The sequence below is a fragment of the Gopherus evgoodei genome, unplaced genomic scaffold (genome assembly GCF_007399415.2).
Source record: "Gopherus evgoodei ecotype Sinaloan lineage unplaced genomic scaffold, rGopEvg1_v1.p scaffold_35_arrow_ctg1, whole genome shotgun sequence".
Classification (NCBI taxonomy): domain Eukaryota; kingdom Metazoa; phylum Chordata; order Testudines; family Testudinidae; genus Gopherus; species Gopherus evgoodei.
Genome location: NW_022060027.1, coordinates 4941446 through 4959784, shown reverse-complemented (window position 1 = coordinate 4959784; position 18339 = coordinate 4941446). Strand labels below are relative to the sequence as shown.

At 65.1% G+C, this 18339-nt stretch overlaps 3 protein-coding genes and 3 non-coding genes across 6 annotated transcripts in view; 5 read left to right on the top strand and 1 right to left on the bottom strand.

Moving 5' to 3' along the window:
* The first annotated feature begins 424 nt into the window (after positions 1-424).
* DHDH (dihydrodiol dehydrogenase) lies at positions 425-6725 on the top strand. Its single transcript, XM_030544907.1, has 7 exons — positions 425-578; positions 1507-1618; positions 2009-2172; positions 4804-5053; positions 5657-5781; positions 5908-6058; positions 6402-6725. The coding sequence occupies exons 1-7, from the start codon at positions 489-491 to the stop codon at positions 6509-6511; spliced, it is 1002 nt and encodes a 333-aa protein (XP_030400767.1). The 5' UTR covers positions 425-488; the 3' UTR covers positions 6512-6725.
* A 2289-nt stretch (positions 6726-9014) lies between these two features.
* Positions 9015-14671, top strand: RPL13A (ribosomal protein L13a). The gene is made up of 8 exons (XM_030544975.1): positions 9015-9116; positions 10569-10641; positions 11877-11942; positions 12375-12476; positions 13104-13189; positions 13370-13429; positions 14118-14240; positions 14549-14671. Exons 1-8 carry the CDS (start codon positions 9102-9104, stop codon positions 14633-14635), a joined length of 612 nt encoding a protein of 203 aa, XP_030400835.1. The 5' UTR covers positions 9015-9101; the 3' UTR covers positions 14636-14671.
* Positions 10714-10793, top strand: LOC115641814. The gene has a single exon (XR_003998129.1). It is a non-coding gene; the product is annotated as a small nucleolar RNA Z195/SNORD33/SNORD32 family (small nucleolar RNA).
* On the top strand, positions 13230-13299 carry LOC115641815. Its single transcript, XR_003998130.1, has one exon. It is a non-coding gene; the product is annotated as a small nucleolar RNA SNORD34 (small nucleolar RNA).
* Positions 13899-13983, top strand: LOC115641808. The gene has a single exon (XR_003998123.1). It is a non-coding gene; the product is annotated as a small nucleolar RNA Z195/SNORD33/SNORD32 family (small nucleolar RNA).
* A 70-nt stretch (positions 14672-14741) lies between the features above and the next one.
* The window catches only part of LOC115641688, a 9923-nt gene continuing 6325 nt past the window's right edge, over positions 14742-18339 (bottom strand). Inside the window, exons 7-9 of the mRNA XM_030545018.1 lie at positions 17523-17677; positions 17098-17248; positions 14742-16516 (exon numbers count right to left, since the gene is read on the bottom strand). Coding sequence (XP_030400878.1) covers positions 16404-16516; positions 17098-17248; positions 17523-17677 — 419 coding nt within the window. The 3' untranslated portion in view covers positions 14742-16403. The remainder of the gene's footprint in view (positions 16517-17097; positions 17249-17522; positions 17678-18339) is intronic.

Sequence of the window (18339 nt, the reverse complement as noted above, 5' to 3'; positions counted from 1 at the left end):
TATGGAGACAGATATTTGCTGGTCCCCCCAGCTCCTGTAAAAAGGTCCTCAAATTAGCCGGGGTGGGAGGGTGCAGAACTCGGGGTTCAGTTTCATTTGTCCTCTGGGTCAGAACCACTACCAGAGAGCCAGGGAGAGAACCCAGGAGTCCGGGCTCCTAGCCCCCCCGATCTAACCACTAGACCCCAGTCCCCTCCCAGAGCTGGAAGAGAACCCAGGAGTCCTGGATCCCAGCCCCCTGGATCTAACCACCAGCCCCCACTCCCCTCCCAGAGCCGGGAGAGAACCCAGGAGTCCTGGCTCCCAGCCCCCCCGATCTAATCACCAGCCCCCACTCCCCTCCCAGAGCTGAGCGGGGCGGGAGAACCCAGGCGGCCGGGAGCGGTGCGGAGCCGCTGCAGGCTGGGCGGGGCTCCCAGTGACTTTCCCTCCCGGCCCCGCGGGTTCTGGGTCCGCCCCTAGAGACCCCCCCGCCCCGCACCAGCGCCATGGCCACCCGCTGGGGCATCTGCTCGGCCGGCAAAATCAGCCACGATTTTCTGGTGGCCCTGAAGACCCTCCCGGCCACGGAGCATCAGGTGGGTGGGGCCAGGCTAGCAGGGGCTGCAGGTCGGGAGTGAGGGGCACCGGCAGAGCTGGGGGGGGCGGGGTTGGGGGTCAGGAGTGAGGGGCACCGGCAGGGCTGGGGGGGGCAGGGCTGGCTTAGCAGGGGTTTCGGGTCGGGAGCTAGGGGCACCGGCAGAGCTGGAGGGGGGCAGGGCTGGGCTAACAGGGGGTTGGGGATCAGGAGTGAGGGGCATCGGCAGGGATGAGGGGGCGTCTAGTGGCTCCCAACCTCCTCTAACCACTAGACCCCGCTCCACTCTCAGAAGGGGCACAGAACCCAGGTGTCCGGGAGCTGCGCAGACCCAGCCCTGCGGTCCAGAGTTCACAGGCTGGACTTTCTCCACCAACACCACCCCCTCCCCCGGGATCTGGATCTGTTCCAGTTCCGGCACCGAGCCCCTCCCTCTCCCGTGCCGCCCCCCCACCCCGCCAGCCCCAGGCCTTGGCTACCCACTGGGGCACCTGCCAGGCTGGGAAAAGCAGCCAGGGTGTCCTGGTGGCCTTGGGACCCCTCCAGGTGAGGAGGATCGGGGGGGGGATGACAGGGGAACTCTATGGGGGTCCCAGCAGGGGGAGTTCTAGGGGGCCCAGCCCACAGCTCAGAGGGATTCCTGGGGGACAGGGGGCTGTAGTGGGAGGGGTTTGGGGGAGGACCAAGAATAGATTAATGGGAGCCCTGTGGGGGGCATTCAGGGGACCCTCCAGAAACAGGGACTCAGGACTCCTGGGTTCCAATCCTGGTCTGGTGGTGGTGGTGGTGGGGTCCAGGGGTTAGAGCGGGGGGGCTGGGAGCCAGGACTCCTGTGTTCTTGGCTCAGTGCTCGCTGACAGGGAGGGGGGTTAGTTCTGGGGGCACATGGCTGCCTCACCCCCACTTTAACCCTTCCCCCCCTACTCCAGGCTGTGGCAATTGCGGCGCGTGATCTTGCCCGGGCTCAGGATTATGCCCAGAAACATGGGATCCCCCGAGCGTACGGGAGCTACGAGGAGCTGGCACAGGACCCCGATGTGGGTGAGCCCCCCCGGGGACCTCCAGGAAACCTGACCCAGAGAGAAGCCCCTGGGGGGCAGGACATGGATCCTTTCCCCTATATGGGGCACCGGCTCCAACCCAGTCCCAGGGCAGGGACTGGCTGCCTATGGGGGGCGGGGAATGGGGCACAGGGCCTTTCCCCTCTGGGAACAGTGTGTGTGTCCAGGGACACCTTTGGGGCAGGCTGAGACCCCTGAATGTGGGGACTGATCTGGGAGGGGTGAATGGCAGCACGAGGGATGGCAGGAGCCAGGACGCCTGGGTTCTCTTCCTGGCTCTGGGAGGGGAGTAGGGACTAGTGGTTGGAGTGGGGGGGGGTTGGAGCCAGGACTCCTGGTTTTCACCCCCATTTCCCACCTCCCGTGGCAGATGTGGTCTACGTGGGGGTCATACATCCCGAGCACCTGCCTGTGGGGCAGCTCTTCCTGGGGGCCGGGAAGCCCGTGCTGCTGGAGAAGCCCCTGGGGATGAACGCGGCGGAGGTGAGGGAGCTGGTGCAACTGGCCCGGAGCCGCGAGGTCTTCCTGATGGAGGTGAGTGACCCCCCCCCGAGCCCCCTGCAGCCCAGCGCCCCCCAGCATCGCCCTAGGGCATCGTGGCCAGGCCTGACCACCAGGGAGAGCGCCCCCTGCTGAGCCCCCCACCCCCTGCAGCCCAGCGCCCCCTGCTGAGCCTCGCACCCCTCCCGCAGCCCAGCGCCCCCTGCTGAGCCCCGCACCCCTCCCGCAGCCCAGCGCCCCCTGCTGAGCCCCCCACCCCGCCGCAGTCCAGCGCCCCCTGCCCACCCTGCACTTAGGAGTATGTTTGAAAAGGCCCCAGGTTCACAGTGCCTGGGAAAGCCGCCAGCTTCCTAGTTCAAGCAGACGTCTGGGGTCGGGGGAATTCGCTCCGCCGTGCAAACCAGGGCAGCTTCACGACAGCGGCGCATGGCTGGCTGGAACCAACACCTGGACGGGCGGAGATCTGCGAGGACCCAGGTTAGCAGCCCCGGGGGCAGGCAGACGGTCAGTGGACAGGGCAGGAGAAATCTTCCGAAAGAAACGGCTTGTCTAGAAACCGACCCAGAAAGAAACAGGTTTGTCGAAACGACCGTACGCTTCGTTCGCATCTCGCCTTGTCCGGGGGATCGCCCGTTTGGAAAACGGCCACACTGGGTCAGCCCAACGGTCCGTCCAGCCCAGTGTCCTGTCTGCCGACAGTGGCCAACGCCAGGTGCCCCAGAGGGCAGGACAGGGCAGGACAGGGACTCATCCAGTGATCCATCCCCTTTGCCCATTCCCAGCCTCTGGCAAACAGAGGCCTGGGACCCCATTCCTGCCCATCCCGGCTAACAGCCATTGATAGACCTATCTTCGTGAACTTATCTAGTTCTCTTTTGAGCCCTGTTCTAGTCCTGGCCTTCACAACATCCTGTGGCAGGGAGTTCCACAGGCCGACTGTGCGTCGTGTGAAGAAATACTTCCTTGTGTTTGTGTTAAACACGCTGCCTGTTCATTGGGTGACTCCCTGGTTCTTGTGTTATGAGGAGTAAATAACCCTCAGATGGGGCTACGGTGACCAGACAGCAAGTGTGAAAAATCGGGACGGGGATGGGGGGTAATAGGCATCTATATAAGAAAAAAAACCCCACACTATAAAATTGGGACATCTGCTCACCCTAGATGGGTGAGCCGATCTGGGTTTGGTTTGCATATTGCTCGTGTCACCTTCACAGCAAACGGAAACAAAAGCCACTGGATTCCCGAAGGAAGAAATGCAAAATTAATTCCTTTCATTAAAATAAAACCCAGCCCGACAATCCAGGGCAGGAATGTCAAAAAAGAACCCGGCCGTTAAACTGCCCTTAATTCATTTGACGTGAACAAAGCGCAGAGAAAAGATTCTGAATCCCCAGGTTGTCTGGTCTGGTTCCCCGTTTTCTTCCCGGGCGTTGCCAGGCGGCACCCGTGCCTCTTTGGATAACTTCGTTCGCTGGCTCAGACTTGAAACAAGGGTCGCTTGGCTACTAGCCGAACCAGACTGAACGCTCTCTCTTAGACTCATAGACTTTAAGGTCAGAAGGGACCATTATGATCATCAAGTCCAGAGGTTGCCCAATTCTTAGTGGCACTCACACTGCCCGGGTCCTGGCCATCGGGCTGGGGGGCTCTGCATGTTAATTTAATTTTAAATGAAGCTTCTTAAACGTTTTAAAAACCTGATTTACTTTACATCCAACAAGAGTTTAGTTCTGTATTATAGACTTCTAGAAAGAGACCTTCTCAAAACGTTCAGATGTATGAGCGCCACGCAAACCCTTAAATCAGAGTGAATGAATGAAGACTCGGCCCAGCACTTCTGAAAGGTTGCCGACCCCTGATCTAGTCTGACCTGCACAACGCAGGCCACAGAATCTCACCCACCCACTCCTGTAACAAACCTCTGACCTGTGTCTGAGTTACTGAAGTCCTCAAATCGCGGTTTGAAGACCTCCAGGTGCAGAGAATCCTCCAGCAAGTGACCCATGCCCCACGCTGCGGAGGAAGGCGAAAACCTCCAGGGCCTCTGCCAATCTGCCCTGGAGGAAAATTCCTTCCCGACCCCAAATATGGCGACCAGCTAAACCCTGAGCATGTGGGCAAGACTCACCAGCCAGCACCCAGGAAAGAATTCTCTGTAGTAACTCAGATCCCACCCCATCTAACATCCCATCCCAGATCTCTTCTGGGGGTAAAACAAAGCCGAGCCGGTTATGGGAACCAGAGCTTTGGACGGGACTAAGATCTACCCGCGCCGTGCCCCTCCGGTACTGCCTCGCAGTGTGATCGGTGCCCGTCTGGAAGGTGGCGTCATGCCCCCCTCTGTAACGTGTCGCCGTTAGACACCTTTAGCTCACACCTAAGGCTCTGGCTGCCCAAAGGAGGTTCCGGTTCGCAAGAGGACCCATCTCCCCCCGGCTCGTCCGGCTTCCGGGCAGCCCGGTTCTCTCTGGCCGCGCCTGAGTACAAATCGGTTTAGCCCGTTAGTGCTTTACTCTGCACGAGGGAGCTGAGGGGGGGAGAGAGGGAGAGTGCGAATGGGGGAGTCTCTGGACATGGCTGGGCCCCTGCCCGGCCCTCCGCGGCACGGCGCCCCCACGACCCACTCCACTGTGTGTGTGTGTGTGTGTGTGTCCCCCCGGCCAGGCGTACTGGACCCGATTTTTCCCAGCCTCGGAGCGGCTCCATTCCCTGCTCTCTCAAGGAGCACTGGGGGAGCTGAACGTGGTGAGGGCCGAGTTCGGGGCGCCCCTCTCGGGCTGCCCCCGGATAATGCAGAAGGAGCTGGGGGGCGGCGCCCTGCTGGACATCGGCTGCTACTGCGTCCAGTTCGCCACCATGGTCTTCGGGGAGAGACCGGAGTCCATCCTCGCCTCGGGCTTCCTCCAACCCACTGGTAACAGGGGCTGCGGGTCGGGAGTGAGGGGGACCGGCAGGGCTGGGGGGAGCCCAGGGCTGGGCTGGCAGGGACTGCGGGTCGGGAGTGAGGGGCACCGGCAGGGCTGTGGTAGCCCAGGGCTGGGCTAGCAGGGGCTGCGGGTTGGGAGTGAGGGGCACCAGCAGGGCTGTGGTAGCCCAGGGCTGGGCTAGCAGGGGCTGCGGGTTGGGAGTGAGGGGCACCGGCAGGGCTGTGGTAGCCCAGGGGTAGGCTAGCAGGGGCTGCAGGTCGGGAGTGAAGGGCACTGGCAGGGCTGGGCTTGCAGGGGGCTGCGGGTTGGGAGTGAGGGGCACCGGCAGGGCTGTGGTAGCCCAGGGCTGGGCTAGCAGGGGCTGCGGGTTGGGAGTGAGGGGCACCGGCAGGGCTGTGGTAGCCCAGGGCTGGGCTAGCAGGGGCTGCGGGTTTGGAGTGAGGGGCACCGGCAGGGCTGGGCTTGCAGGGGGCTGCGGGTTGGGAGTGAGGGGCACTGGCTGTGCTGGGGGGAGCCCAGGGCTGCGGGTCGGGAGTGAGGGGCACCGGCAGGGCTGGTTCTATGCTCCCATCCTGTTCTCTCCTTCCCAGGCGTTGATGAAACGTTGTCCGTCATCCTGAACTACCGGGGAAAGCGCCAGGCCGTGATCACCTGCTCCGTGCTGACCCGGCTGCCCAACCAGGCTGCCATCAGCGGCACCAAGGGCATCATCCAGGTGCCTGAGGGGGGAAACTGAGGCACCCAGAGGGCTGGGGACTCTGCAGCGTGGGATAGAACCCAGGAGTCCTGGCTCCCAGCCCCCCCCGCCACTCTAACCACTGATTTGTTGTTCCCCTGGCAGCTCCCATCCGAGATGTGGAGCCCGACTGAGCTGGTGGTGAACGGGCAGCACGAGGAATTCTCCCTGCCCCCCCCATCCCAGCCCCTCAACTTTCCCAAGAGCACCGGGCTTCGTTACGAGGCCCAGCATGTGCGCCAGTGTCTGCTGAAAGGTAACCAGGGTGGAGGTGCGGGGGCACCGCTGGGGGGAAGATCACAGCGCCCAGCGTATCCAGTGGGGGGGCACTGGTGGGGGGAAGGTCGCAGCGCCCAGCGTATCCAGCGGGGGGGGCACTGCTGGGGGGAAGGTCGCAGCGCCCAGTGTATCCAGCGGGGGGGCACTGCTGGGGGGAAGGTCGCAGCGCCCAGCGTCTCCAATGGGGGGGCACTGCTGGGGGGAAGGTCGCAGCACTGTAGCTCCCAGCTGGGAAAGTGCTGGAGTCCTCAACTGAGGGCACTGCTCCGGGGAGGCTCGCAGCACCTCCCATACTGACATCCCTCCCCCCCACCCCCCAGGCCTGAAGGAAAGCCCCATGGTGAGCTTGGCTCACTCCGAGCTGGTGGCCTCCATCCTGGACGAGGTACGGCGGCAGGTGGGGGTGACGTACAGCCAGGATCGGGCCTGACCCCTGCCGCCCGGACATGGGAGTTGGTACCGGGAAGCCCGGGGTTCTGGATGCGATTGTGGAGTGCGTTGCTACAAGGAGCAGCCGCGGGGAGGTCACAGATCTCGGCTGCTGTGTGGCGTTTGACGTGGTGCCGGTCGCCAACGGTGGTTAAAAAACCCTGAGAACACTGGAAAATGAGCCCGTGAAATGGATTAAAACCCGGCTGACGGAGCGTCCCGACTGTGTCCCTGTGCCTGGGGAAGCGCCATGGAGCGGGGGTGTTTCCTGCGGGGTCCTGGGCCCTGTGTAAGCAGGGGAAGGGTCCCGCTATTGTGGGGAACTTTTCCGGCTCATACTCGCCCCGGTGGGATTGGCTAGTGAAAGGATCTGAGTCCTCGCTCCCACTCCCTTTACCCAGAGGCCTGCCTGACCTCGAGGGCTCCTGTCCCTCTATCCCGTGCGGCAGAGTCCTCGTAACCCCGGCAAGGCTGGGCCCTGGGGAATCGACCCTCAGTCTTGTCGTGGTCACTTAGGACAGGGGTGAGGGTGTCTCTACTCTGGGGCTCTCTCTTTGCACCGGATGCTTCCCAGACCCACTGATCGTTACGCAGAGTTCAGAGCACCTCCAGTTTATGAAACAGCACCTCATACAAAACAAGGCAAAGATGGAGAAGGTTAAAGGAAAACCTGTCACCCCGCTCTGGGGCAGGGGGACGTCACAACCAGCGTCTCTGGGATGTCAGGGCAGTTCAGTCTGTTCCTCACACGGCCCAGGCCCTGGCTGTGCTGCAGGGACGCTGCGGGTCGGACACTTGCTCTGGCGGTGGCCGCATGCCCTCAGGCTCGGGGTGGCAGGGCCCTTCTTCCCAGCGTCGCCCCTGCCCCGTCGGGGTTACGATCCCCCTCCAAGTCTGGCCTGCAGGGCCCCAAGGCTGGAGGCATCTCCCTGTGCTGGGCTCACTGCCCAGGGTCTCCCTCGCTCTCCCCAGCTGCTCGCTGCACCCGGCTCCGGACTGCTCCAGCTCCAGCTCCAGCTCCAGCTCCAGCTCCAGCTCCAGCTCCACCCTGCCTTGGCTCCAGCTCCCTGGGCTGCTCCTCTGGCCCTGCTGGCTCTGGTTGTTGCAGCTCTGCTCCCTGGGCTGCGTCTGTGACTCTGCTCCCAGCACTGACCTGCTCCCTGGGCTGCTTTTCTGGCCCCTCTGGATCCGGCCCAGCTCCACTCCCCAGCCCAGCTCGGCCCCTCTGTCTGACCCAGGGAATCCCAGCTCACACGGAGGACGGGACCCCCCGCCCTCTTGACTCCCCAGTTAGCCTGTCCTGTTCCTGGGGCCTGTCAGTCTCAGGGTCCTGATTTCCCAGCCCCCCGTCCCCTTCCTGGTGCCACTGTCAGGAAGGGGACGAGAGTCCCCAGGCTCCTGCGCTAGTTCCCAGCTTTGATTGAGGAGCTGGGAGACACCAGAGCAGGGGTCCTGGTCGCGTTTCCTGCAACCGCACAACCTGGGGGGGTGAGGCCGAGCCCGGGGCAGGGACACAGAGCCGGGGGGGTCGCTGGTTGCATTTCCCGCAGCCGCACGACCTGAGGGGGTGAGGCCGAGCCTGGGGCAGGGACACGGAGCCGGGGGGGGGGGGGCGCTGGGGGTGTTTTTCTGCAGCCGCACGACCTGGGGGGGTGAGGCCGAGCCCGGGGCAGGGACACGGAGCCGGGGGGTCGCTGGTCACGTTTCCCGCGGCTGCACGACCTGGGGGGGTGAGGCCGAGCCCGGGGCAGGGACAAGGAGCCGGGGGGTCGCCGGGGGCGTTTTTCTGCAGCCGCACGACCTGGGGGGGTGAGGCCGAGCCCGGGGCAGGGACACGGAGCCGGGGGGTCGCGGGGGGCGTTTTCCTGCGGCTGCACGACCTGGGGGGGTGAGGTCGAGCCCGGGGCAGGGACACGGAGCCGGGGGGGCGCCGGGGGCGACGTGTCAGCGTCTGGCCGGGACCAGAGAGCGCGGCCGGCCCACGCCCAGGCTGGGGGTCTCCCCCTGGGCAGCTGGGGGGGAGGGGCCGAAGGGCTGACGGGGGATCCCCGCCTGGGGGCAGGGAGGGGGCGACGCTGCGCCCAGCTCTGGGGGCTGCAGTGCTGGGGGGGGCGGGGGCACTCTGGACTGAGGAGCTCCTCAGGTGGGGGAGGGGCATCTTCACCCCATGGGGGAGGGGCATTTTGGGGTCCCACTTCCTGTGACCCCTTCTCTATGGGATCATGTGGGGGTCCCCCTCATTTACATAAGAGAATATACAGGAGGAGGGCGGGGCGTGATTTGGCCACGCCCCTCTCGGCGTGTTTGGCACCACTTCCGGTTTGGGTGCCCAACATGGCGGCGTTCTGGGCGGCTACCGAGATCACTTCCGGTCTGCATCTGCCTGCGATTCCCCTGTTGTTACCTCCTTTTACGTCAGTTCCGGCCTTCCTCCTAATAGGTCACTTCCGGCTCTCCGGCGCCCTTAATGGCGACCCCGGAGCTGCCTTCACTGCCCGCCCGTCCCCCGCTCACTTCCGCCCCTGCGCGCCGGGAGGGGAGACCCCGCGGCCTGTGCGAGGCGGAGCCTCTTTCCCGTGCGGCCGGCGAGCATGGCGGAGTTCAAGGTGCGCGCGGGGCCCGAACCCCCCGGGGCGGGGGGCTGGGCCATGGGGCGGGGGGACAGGGGTGTATGGAGCGGGGGGGCTGGGCCATGGGGCGGGGGGGGTGTATGGAGCTGGGGGGGCTGGGCCATGGGGCGGGGGGGGTGTATGGAGCTGGGGGGCTGGGCCATGGGGCGGGGGGGGTGTATGGAGCTGGGGGGCTGGGCCATAGGGCGGGGGGGTGTATGGAGCTGGGGGGCTGGGCTATGGGGCGGGGGGGTGTATGGAGCTGGGGGGCTGGGCCATGGGGCGGGGGGGTGTATGGAGCTGGGGGGCTGGGCCATGGGGGGGTGTATGGGGGGGCAAGGGGGGGTGTGGAGCTGGGGGGCTGGGCCATGGGGCGGCGGGGAGGTGTATGGGGCGGGAGGAGGGGCAGGGGGTATGTGGAGCTGGGGGGCTGGGCCATGGGGCAGGGGGTATGTGGAGCTGGGGGGCTGGGCCATGGGGTGGGGGGGGCGTATGGGGCAGAAGGAGGGGCAGGGGGTATGTGGAGCTGGGGGGGTGTATGGGGTGGGAGGGGGCGGGGGTGTATGGAGCTGGGGGGCTGGGCCATGGGGGGCTGTATGGGGGACAGGGGGGTGTATGGAGCTGGGGGGCTGGGCCATGGGGCGGGGGGGTGTATGGGGTGGGAGGGGGCGGGGGTGTATGGAGCTGGGGGGCTGGGCCATGGGGTGGGGGGGTGTATGGGGTGGGAGGGGGCGGGGGTGTATGGAGCTGGGGGGCTGGGCCATGGGGGGGTGTATGGGGTGGGAGGGGGGGCGGGGGGTGTATGGAGCTGGGGGGCTGGGCCATGGGTCGCGAGGGGTGTGGGTGGGAGGAGGGATAGGGGGGTGTATGGAGCTGGGGGGTTGGGCCATGGGGGGGGTGTATGGGGTGGGAGGAGGGGCAGGGGGGTGTATGGAGCTGTGGGGCTGGGCCATGGGGGGGTGTATGGGGTGGGAGGAGGGGTAGGTGGGTGTATGGAGCTGGAGGGTTGGGCCATGGGGGGGGTGTATGGGGTGGGAGGAGGGGGAGGGGGGTGTATGGAGCTGGGGGGCTGGGCCATGGGGCGGGGGGTGTATGGGGTGAGAGGAGGGCAGGGGCGCTGGGGGGGGAGGGCCGTGGGGGCGGAGAGAAGATTGGGCTGGGGGCTGAAACGGTGCTGAGGAGATGGGGGGGCATGGAGGGGGAGAAGGTCGGGTTGGGCAGGAAGAAGGTGGGGGGCTTAAGTGGAACCTCCACTTTGCGAGAAGCGAGACTCCTGTAGTGGCACGTCGAGCCCCCCAGTGGGATCCTAGTGGTGCTGGGGGGCAGGGTGCCAGCCCCCCCCAGTGGCGGGACCCCAGAGCTGGCTGGCACCTCTCCAGCACAAGCACCCCCTGGTCATCCTATGAGGTGGCACCTTGGGCCCCCTAAACCAATGATCTTCTCCCCCAGGTTCTGGTCATCGATGGACGTGGCCACCTTTTGGGGCGCCTGGCGGCCATAGTGGCCAAGCAGGTCCTGCTGGGTGAGTGTTACTGGGGGGATGCCCCCCAAGCCTGGGAACCCCTCCCCCCACCTGGGTCCTGCCCCAGTGGAGGGGGTCTGTGATGATGCTGTCGGTGTTCGAGTCTCACGACCGTGAGAACACCCCATCCATGCACTACCATCTGAGACTGCTCCCCGAGGGGCCAGGACACCTGGGTTCTCTCCCCAGCTTTGGGAGGGGAGCGGGGGGGAGGCAGGACTCCTGGGTTCGCTCCCTGGCTCTGGGAGAGGAGCGGGGTCTAGTGCGAGGAGGCAGGACTGCTGGGTTGGCTCCCTGGCTCTGGAGGGAAGCGGGGTCTAGTAGGGGGAGGCAGGACTCCTGGGTTCGCTCCCTGCCTCTGGGAGAGGAGCGGGGTCTAGTGTGGGGAGGCAGGACTGCTGGGTTGGCTCCCTGGCTCTGGAGGGAAGCGGGGTCTAGTAGGGGGAGGCAGGACTCCTGGGTTCGCTCCCTGGCTCTGGGAGAGGAGCGGGGTCTAGTGCGAGGAGGCAGGACTGCTGGGTTGGCTCCCTGGCTCTGGAGGGAAGCGGGGTCTAGTGTGGGGAGGCAGGACTGCTGGGTTGGCTCCCTGGCTCTGGAGGGAAGCGGGGTCTAGTAGGGGGAGGCAGGACTCCTGGGTTCGCTCCCTGGCTCTGGGAGAGGAGCGGGGTCTAGTGTGGGGAGGCAGGACTGCTGGTTTGGCTCCCTGGCTCTGGAGGGAAGCGGGGTCTAGTAGGGGGAGGCAGGTCTCCTGGGTTTGTGCTCTGGAGGGAAGCGGGGTCTAGTGGGGGGAGGCAGGACTCCTGGGTTCGCTCCCTGGCTCTGGAGGGAAGCGGGGTCTAGCAGGGGGAGGCAGGACTCCTGGATTCGTGCTCTGGAGGGAAGCGGGGTCTAGTGGGGGGAGGCAGGACTCCTGGGTTCGTGCTCTGGAGGGAAGCGGGGTGTAGTGGGGGGAGGCAGGACTCCTGGGTTCTCTGGATCCATGCCCCTTGCTAAGGGTGGGTTTCCAGACCCTGCTATTAAAGGCTCCAGTCTCCTCTGCCTCCCCTACCACCCCCAGGGGTCTGTGTCCATGGCGACGGGCTCCATTCCCCATCGCTTGCGTGGCAATACCCCAGCTCAGCCGCTGACCCCCGGCAGCACCGGGCCTGCATGGCCCGGACCCCCCCGAGTCGCTGTGCCCGGGCTCCCTGCTGGCTGTGTGGCCTCGTTAATGTCCCCCTCTGCCTTCCTCCCAGGGCGCAAGGTGGTGGTGGTGAGATGTGAGGGCATCAACATCTCTGGGAACTTCTACCGCAACAAACGTGAGTGCAGGGACCCAGGACGCCTGGGTTCTCTCTTAGTGCTGGGGTGGTGGTGGGGGGTTAAAGCAGGGGCAGCTGGGAGCCAGGACTCCTGGGTCCTTTTCTGATCCTCCTTTTCCCTTGCAGTTTGGGTACTGGGCTACCTACCACCAGTTCCTCCTCCATGTTGTCTGTTGTGGGCAGAGAGCTCTCCCTGCGAAGGGGGCAGTGCCCCACAGTATTTTGGTAGTGTCGGGGGCTGTACAGATCCCCCCAGCACTGGGGCTGCAGGACCCCCTTTGGTACTAAGCGCTGCACAGACCCAGGCAGAGACAGAGCCTGTCCTGATTGGCTCACGAGCTGTGTACCCCGAGGGTGGGAGGGGGCAGAGCTGGGCTGGGACCCAGGCGTCCGGGAGAATCACTCCCCTGGCTGACCCCGTTCTCGTTCCAGTGAAGTACCTGGCCTTCCTCCGCAAACGTATGAACACCAACCCGTCCCGCGGGCCCTACCACTTCCGCGCCCCCAGCCGCATCTTCTGGCGCACGGTCCGAGGTAACGACCCCCGGCGCTTGGGATGGGGTGGGGGGCACTGATGTGCTTGTGGGGGCTGAGACCCACAGCACAGGGCACCTGGATCACATCATGATCCATCCATCAGCTATGGGCCTGGGGGGCAGAGGATACCCACAGTGCAGTGTGTCCCGGCCGCAGCCCCTGGGGGGGTGGGGGGGGGCAGAGACCCCCAGCGCAGTGTGTCCCGGCTGCAGCCCCTGTGGAGCCTGGGGAGCAGAGACCCCCAGCGCAGTGTGTCCCGTCTGCAGCCCCTATGGAGCCTGGGGAGCAGAGACCCCCAGCGCAGTGTGTCCCGTCTGCAGCCCCTATGGAGCCTGGTGGGGCAGAGACCCCCAGTGCAGTGTGTCCCAGCCACGCCCCTACAGAGCCTGGGTGGGGGGCAGAGACCCCCAGTGCAGTGTGTCCCAGCCACACCCCTACAGAGCCTGGGTGAGGGGCAGAGACCCCCAGTGCAGTGTGTCCCAGTCACACCCGTACAGAGCCTGGGTGGGGGGCAGAGACCCCCAGCGCAGTGTGTCCCAGCCACGCCCCTGGGGGGCAGAGACCCACAGCGCAGTGTGTCATGGCCGCAGCCCCGCTCCAAGCAGTGGTCTCCCCTCCCTGCAGGGATGCTGCCCCACAAGACCAAGCGAGGCCAGGCCGCCCTGGAGAGACTGAAGGTCTTTGATGGGATTCCGCCCCCGTACGATAAGGTAATGGTGCTCTGGGCTCTGGGGGGGCTCTGGGGGGCCCTGTGTCCATGATGTTCCATCTACCTACATTGTTTGATGCTGGATGAGAAAAATGTTGACCCTGAGACACACCAGACCCGCTCCTCTGCCCTCCACCCCGGCTCCTTCGTACCCGTAACCACCTCCTCTCCCCCCATGCAGAGGAAACGGATGGTGGTACCCGCTGCTCTGAAAGTCGTACGCCTGAAGCCGACGCGCAAGGTACGTCCCTCCCAGAGCCCCCTTTCCGCACGGGAGGAGAGGCGGGAGGTTGAAAGCTGATCGGAGGCAGCACTGTTCCACTGCTTGTCAGAACCAAGGACTCATCAAAGGCAAAACTCCGGGGGGGGGGGGGGGGCGGCGCAGGGAGAGTCGTTAACCCATGGGACTACTTGCCACGTGATACCAGGGCAAACTCCGCGGCAATAAATTCATTTGCCAATAGGGCGAACTGGTGGCCACATGATATTGGAGACGGGCCATTCCTCAGAGGTAATAGGTTTATTGGGCTGTGTGGTGTTAACCTATGGGACTACTTGCGACATGATTCCTTGGTCTTCGATATCACGGGGCAGCTAGTGACCAGTCATGGAACGGCCTTGTTGAGTGCTGGTGCCATCTGTCTAGTGAGGCCCTGGCCACACCCAGCCAGTGGCTGTGCCCTACCCTGCGCTGGGAGCTGGCAACTTGGGCGGTCAATGATGATGTTAACTCACTTCTCTTTGAGTCTCGCGACCATGAGACAACCTCCTACATGCACTACCATCTGAGACCACCTGGGGGCACTGCACAGCCTGGCTTAGTTGGGATCCTGCAGGAAGGGGGCTGGTGGGTTAGAGCAGGGTAGGCAGGGCTGGGAGCCAGGACTCCTGGGTTCTCTCCTGACCCGTCTCTCCCCTGCCCCCTGCAGTTCGCCTTCCTGGGGCGCCTGGCCCATGAGGTTGGCTGGAAGTACCAAGCCATCACCTCGACCCTGGAGGCGAAACGCAAGGAGAAGGCCAAGCTGCATTACAACAAGAAGAAGAAGCTGATGGTGAGTGTCTCTGGGGGTCATGGGGCCTCAAAGTCCCCCTTTGAGAGGAGCCGCGTCTCAGCACTGGTGGGTGGGTGGGTGGGGGGGGTCTCCATATAGCCATCTCCATGCACTGCCCCCGAGGTGGCTGCATCTCAGCACTGGGCAAGGGGCCTCCATATGACCAGCTCCAGTGCCCCACCCCAGAGGTGCCGCATTCCAGCACCAGGTCCCTGTATAACACCCCCCACATGCAGGGGGATGGGTTCATTTCCTGGGGGTCCCCTGAATCTCGCTCTGATTCCTCCTCCCTGGGGCATCTCTTCCAGAAACTGCAGAAACAGGCGGAGAAGAACGTGGAAGGCAAGATCGCCAGGTACACGGACGTGCTGAAGCAGTACGGGATCTTGGTCTGAGCCGTGAACCTCAATAAAATCAACCCCTCCACTTCCCCCAGGCCCCTCTGTGCGTTTCTCACGGGGCCCAGCTCCAGCTGCCTGGCCTGGGCGGCCTGGACGCTCCGGGGCTTGGCTAGGCCAACCGGGCCGCTGAAATCCCCGTCCTGCGGCGCACGGGGCAGAGAACGAACCCGCGGCTTCGCGCCCCTCGGCTGCAAATCCACCGTGTGGGCGGCAGAGCTGATGGCAGCTCCCCGGCGCTGTTAGCAATTCAGACCTTGCTCTGGCTTCCAGCTGCCGGCACTCTCGCCCGTTCGGTGCCGGTGGTTTCTCCCCTCCCGTCGTTACCCGGCTCCCCCCTCCGCTTTGCTGGCAGTGGCTCTGCTTTGTGTGGGGGCCGCGTCTCGGCGGCTTTTCTCCGAGGGCTGCCCCAGTTCCCATTGCGCAGCCCGGGTCACTGCGGGCTTTAGAGCGCTTCACGGGCGCCTCCCCCGTGGGGCCTTCGCTCCGCAGCAGTGGGCGCTGCCCCCGAGGAGAAATGCCTTGAGTTCTTTGCGGGGCGCCCCGGCCGAACCCCTCCCCACCTCTCGCCAGCAGCCTGCAGAGGACACCGCGGTTAATCCAGTGGCTCTGGGCCGCTTCCCTTTGTAAATCCTTAGGAGGGAAGGGGCGGCTCTGCCCCTCATCTGACCTCCTGGGGCTGCCCTGGCTTCAGTCCTGTTTGCCTGGGACGGAGAATCCACCCCACTCCTGGGGGGGGGGCACCTCCAAGGGTTAATCTCCTCTCCCCCCCCCCGGTGGGGGGGGGGGGAATTTTTCTTGCCTTGCTTGGTGGATCTGGCAGGCCAGGGGGTTTTGTCATGGCCGCCCTGTGGAAATCTCAGGCCTAGTCTATGTGCCCTGTTCTCAAAGTGCCTAGAGCCGGGGCTCAAGTCCCCCATCTGTGGGCTCAGCTCCCCACTGGTGCCTCTCGTGTGTGGGCAGCTTCTCTGATCCTCGACTCGTCCTTGGGGCTCTTCCCTGGCCCCTCCACGATCTATCCGCCCCCTTGTGTGGCTAACCCCGGCTGGGGGGGAATCCTGCAGCGTTGCCCTGGGGCCAGGCCCAGAGCTCCCCCTACCCCTCTGCTCCCACTCACCAATTCTGTTAGCCTGGCGGGGGGGGGCTCGGGGGCGGCTGATTCTCAATACCCCCTGTCCCCCTTCAGCCGCTGCTTCCCCCGCTTGTCCCCCAGCCTGTGAGCTCAGCCTGGATTCAGTGACCCCAGAGCTAGGCTGCTGCCTGGAGGCAGGTTTTTTCCCTTCCTCCTTGCGGTAATGGCTCTGCCCCCAGCATGGGGGCATTAGGATTTAGGAGGGGCCCAGGCCATGCAGAGGGGGAGCCCCCTGAGGGAGCTTCGTGCCCCCAGACTCAGCTGCAGGCTTCTACGAATGGACTTCAGGAGGGGCTATGTTGCGGGAGGGCATCGCCTCCTGCTGGTGGGGTGCAAGTATGGCAACATTGTGAAGTTAGAGGGTGTGTTCCCCTCCCCTGTCCTCTGGGAGTAGCTACACCCACAAGGGGTGGGAGAGGGTGTTTGCCCAAATTAGGGTGCCTTGATCTCAGCTGGGACCTCCCCCCCACTTTGGGGGGTGGGGTTGCTTGGATGGTGCTGTGGGGAGGGCTCTGAGATCAATGTGTGTTCTTGGGGAAGAACCCAGGTGTCCTGCGCTCCCCTCCCCCCAGCTCTGTCCTCAAGGAATCACAGCACAGCTAGGCAGGGTCCCGTTTATTGATGCCGACCCGCTCAGCCCTGGTGGTCCTCGGCGTAGATCACCCCCAGCTGCCGTCGCAGCTCGTCCACGATGGAGGCCACCAGCTCACTCTCGGCCAAGCTCATGATGGGGCTCTCCTTCAGGCCTGCGGGGACAGAGACATGAGCTGGGGCTGTGAGCTTCCCCTGGGCAGTGCCCCAGCCAGGGGCTGAGCGGGTTGTGAACTTCCCTGGGGCAGTGCCTGAGCCAGGGACGGCTGAGCAAGCTGTGGGCTGCTACTGCTAGATCTGGAGAGACCCTGGAGCTTTGGGCTCCCTGCTCAAACTACTAGACCCCCCTCCCCTCCCAGAGCCAGGGGAAGAACCCAGGCGTCCTGGCTCCCAGCCCCCCTGCTCAAACTACTAGACCCCCCTCCCCTCCCAGAGCCAGGGGAAGAACCCAGGTGTCCTGGCTCCCAGCCCCCCTGCTCAAACTACTAGACCCCCCTCCCCTCCCAGAGCCAGGGGAAGAACCCAGGAGTCCTGGCTCCCAGCCCCCCTGCTCAAACTACTAGACCCCCCTCCCCTCCCAGAGCCAGGGGAAGAACCCAGGAGTCCTGGCTCCCAGCCCCCCTGCTCAAACTACTAGACCCCACTCCCCTCCCAGCCCCCCTGCTCAAACTACTAGACCCCACTCCCCTCCCGGAGCCAGGGGAAGAAGCCAGGGGTCCTGGCGTCCGGCCCTTACCTTGCAGCAGACACTGGCGCACGTGCTGGGCCTCGTACCGCATGCCGGTGCCATTAGAGAAGTTGAGGGGCTGGGCGGGGGGCGGCAGGGGGCACTCGTGGCGCTGGTTGTTCACGATCAGGGTGGTAGGGGCGTACCAGGGGGCAGGGAGCTAGGAGGGTACAGGCAAGAAAGGGTTAATAGTGAGCTTCCCCCATAGGATCTGACCCAGCTTCACCCCACATAGACACATTGTTCCCGGAGGCAGGGGAGAACCCAGGTGTCCTGGCTCCCACCCCTGCTGCTCTAAGCACTAGGCACCACTCCCCTCCCAGAAGAGAGGATAGAACCCAGGAGTCCTGGTTCCTGGACAGTTTTTTCTGGTCTTTTCTTCCCCTTGGGCAGGAGGCCAGGCGCTGCCCCCTCTGTGCCCCCCCCCCCCGCACCTCGATGGAGCCCTTGGTGCCGCAGATCCGGGCCTGGTTGGGGAGCTCGATACGCATGGTGCAGGACAGCACAGCCTGGCGCTTGCCCGCGTAGTTCAGGATCGCCGAGGTGGTTTCGTCCACACCTGGGAAACGGAAACAGCAGCACCTCAGTCCTGCCCCGCCAGTGTCCCTCACGCCTGACCTGCACCTGCCCCCTGCCCCGCCAGTGTCCCTCACGCCCAACCTGCACCCCCCCCGCCCCCTGCCCCGCCAGTGTCCCTCACGCCTGACCTGCACCCCCCCTCTCTGCCCCCTGCCCCGCCACTGTCCCTCACGCCTGACCTGCACCCCCCCCTCTGCCCCCTGCCCCGCCAGTGTCCCTCACGCCCGACCTGCACCCCCCCTCTCTGCCCCCTGCCCCGCCAGTGTCCCTCACGCCCGACCTGCACCCCCCCTCTCTGCCCCCTGCCCCGCCACTGTCCCTCACGCCTGACCTGCACCCCCCCTCTGCCCCCTGCCCCGCCAGTGTCCCTCACGCCCAACCTGCACCCCCCCCTTCCCCGCCAGTGTCCCTCACACCCGACCTGCACTGCCCCCTGCCCCGCCAGTGTCCCTCATGCCCGACCGGCACCCCCCCTCTCTGCCCCCTGCCCTGCCAGTGTCCCTCATGCCTGACCTGCACCCCTCCTCTGCCCCCTGCCCCGCCAGTGTCCCTCACACCCGACCTGCACTGCCCCCTGCCCTGCCAGTGTCCCTCACACCCGACCTGCACCGCCCCCTGCCTCCTGCCCCGCCAGTGTCCCTCACGCCCGACCTGCACCCCCCCTCTCTGCCC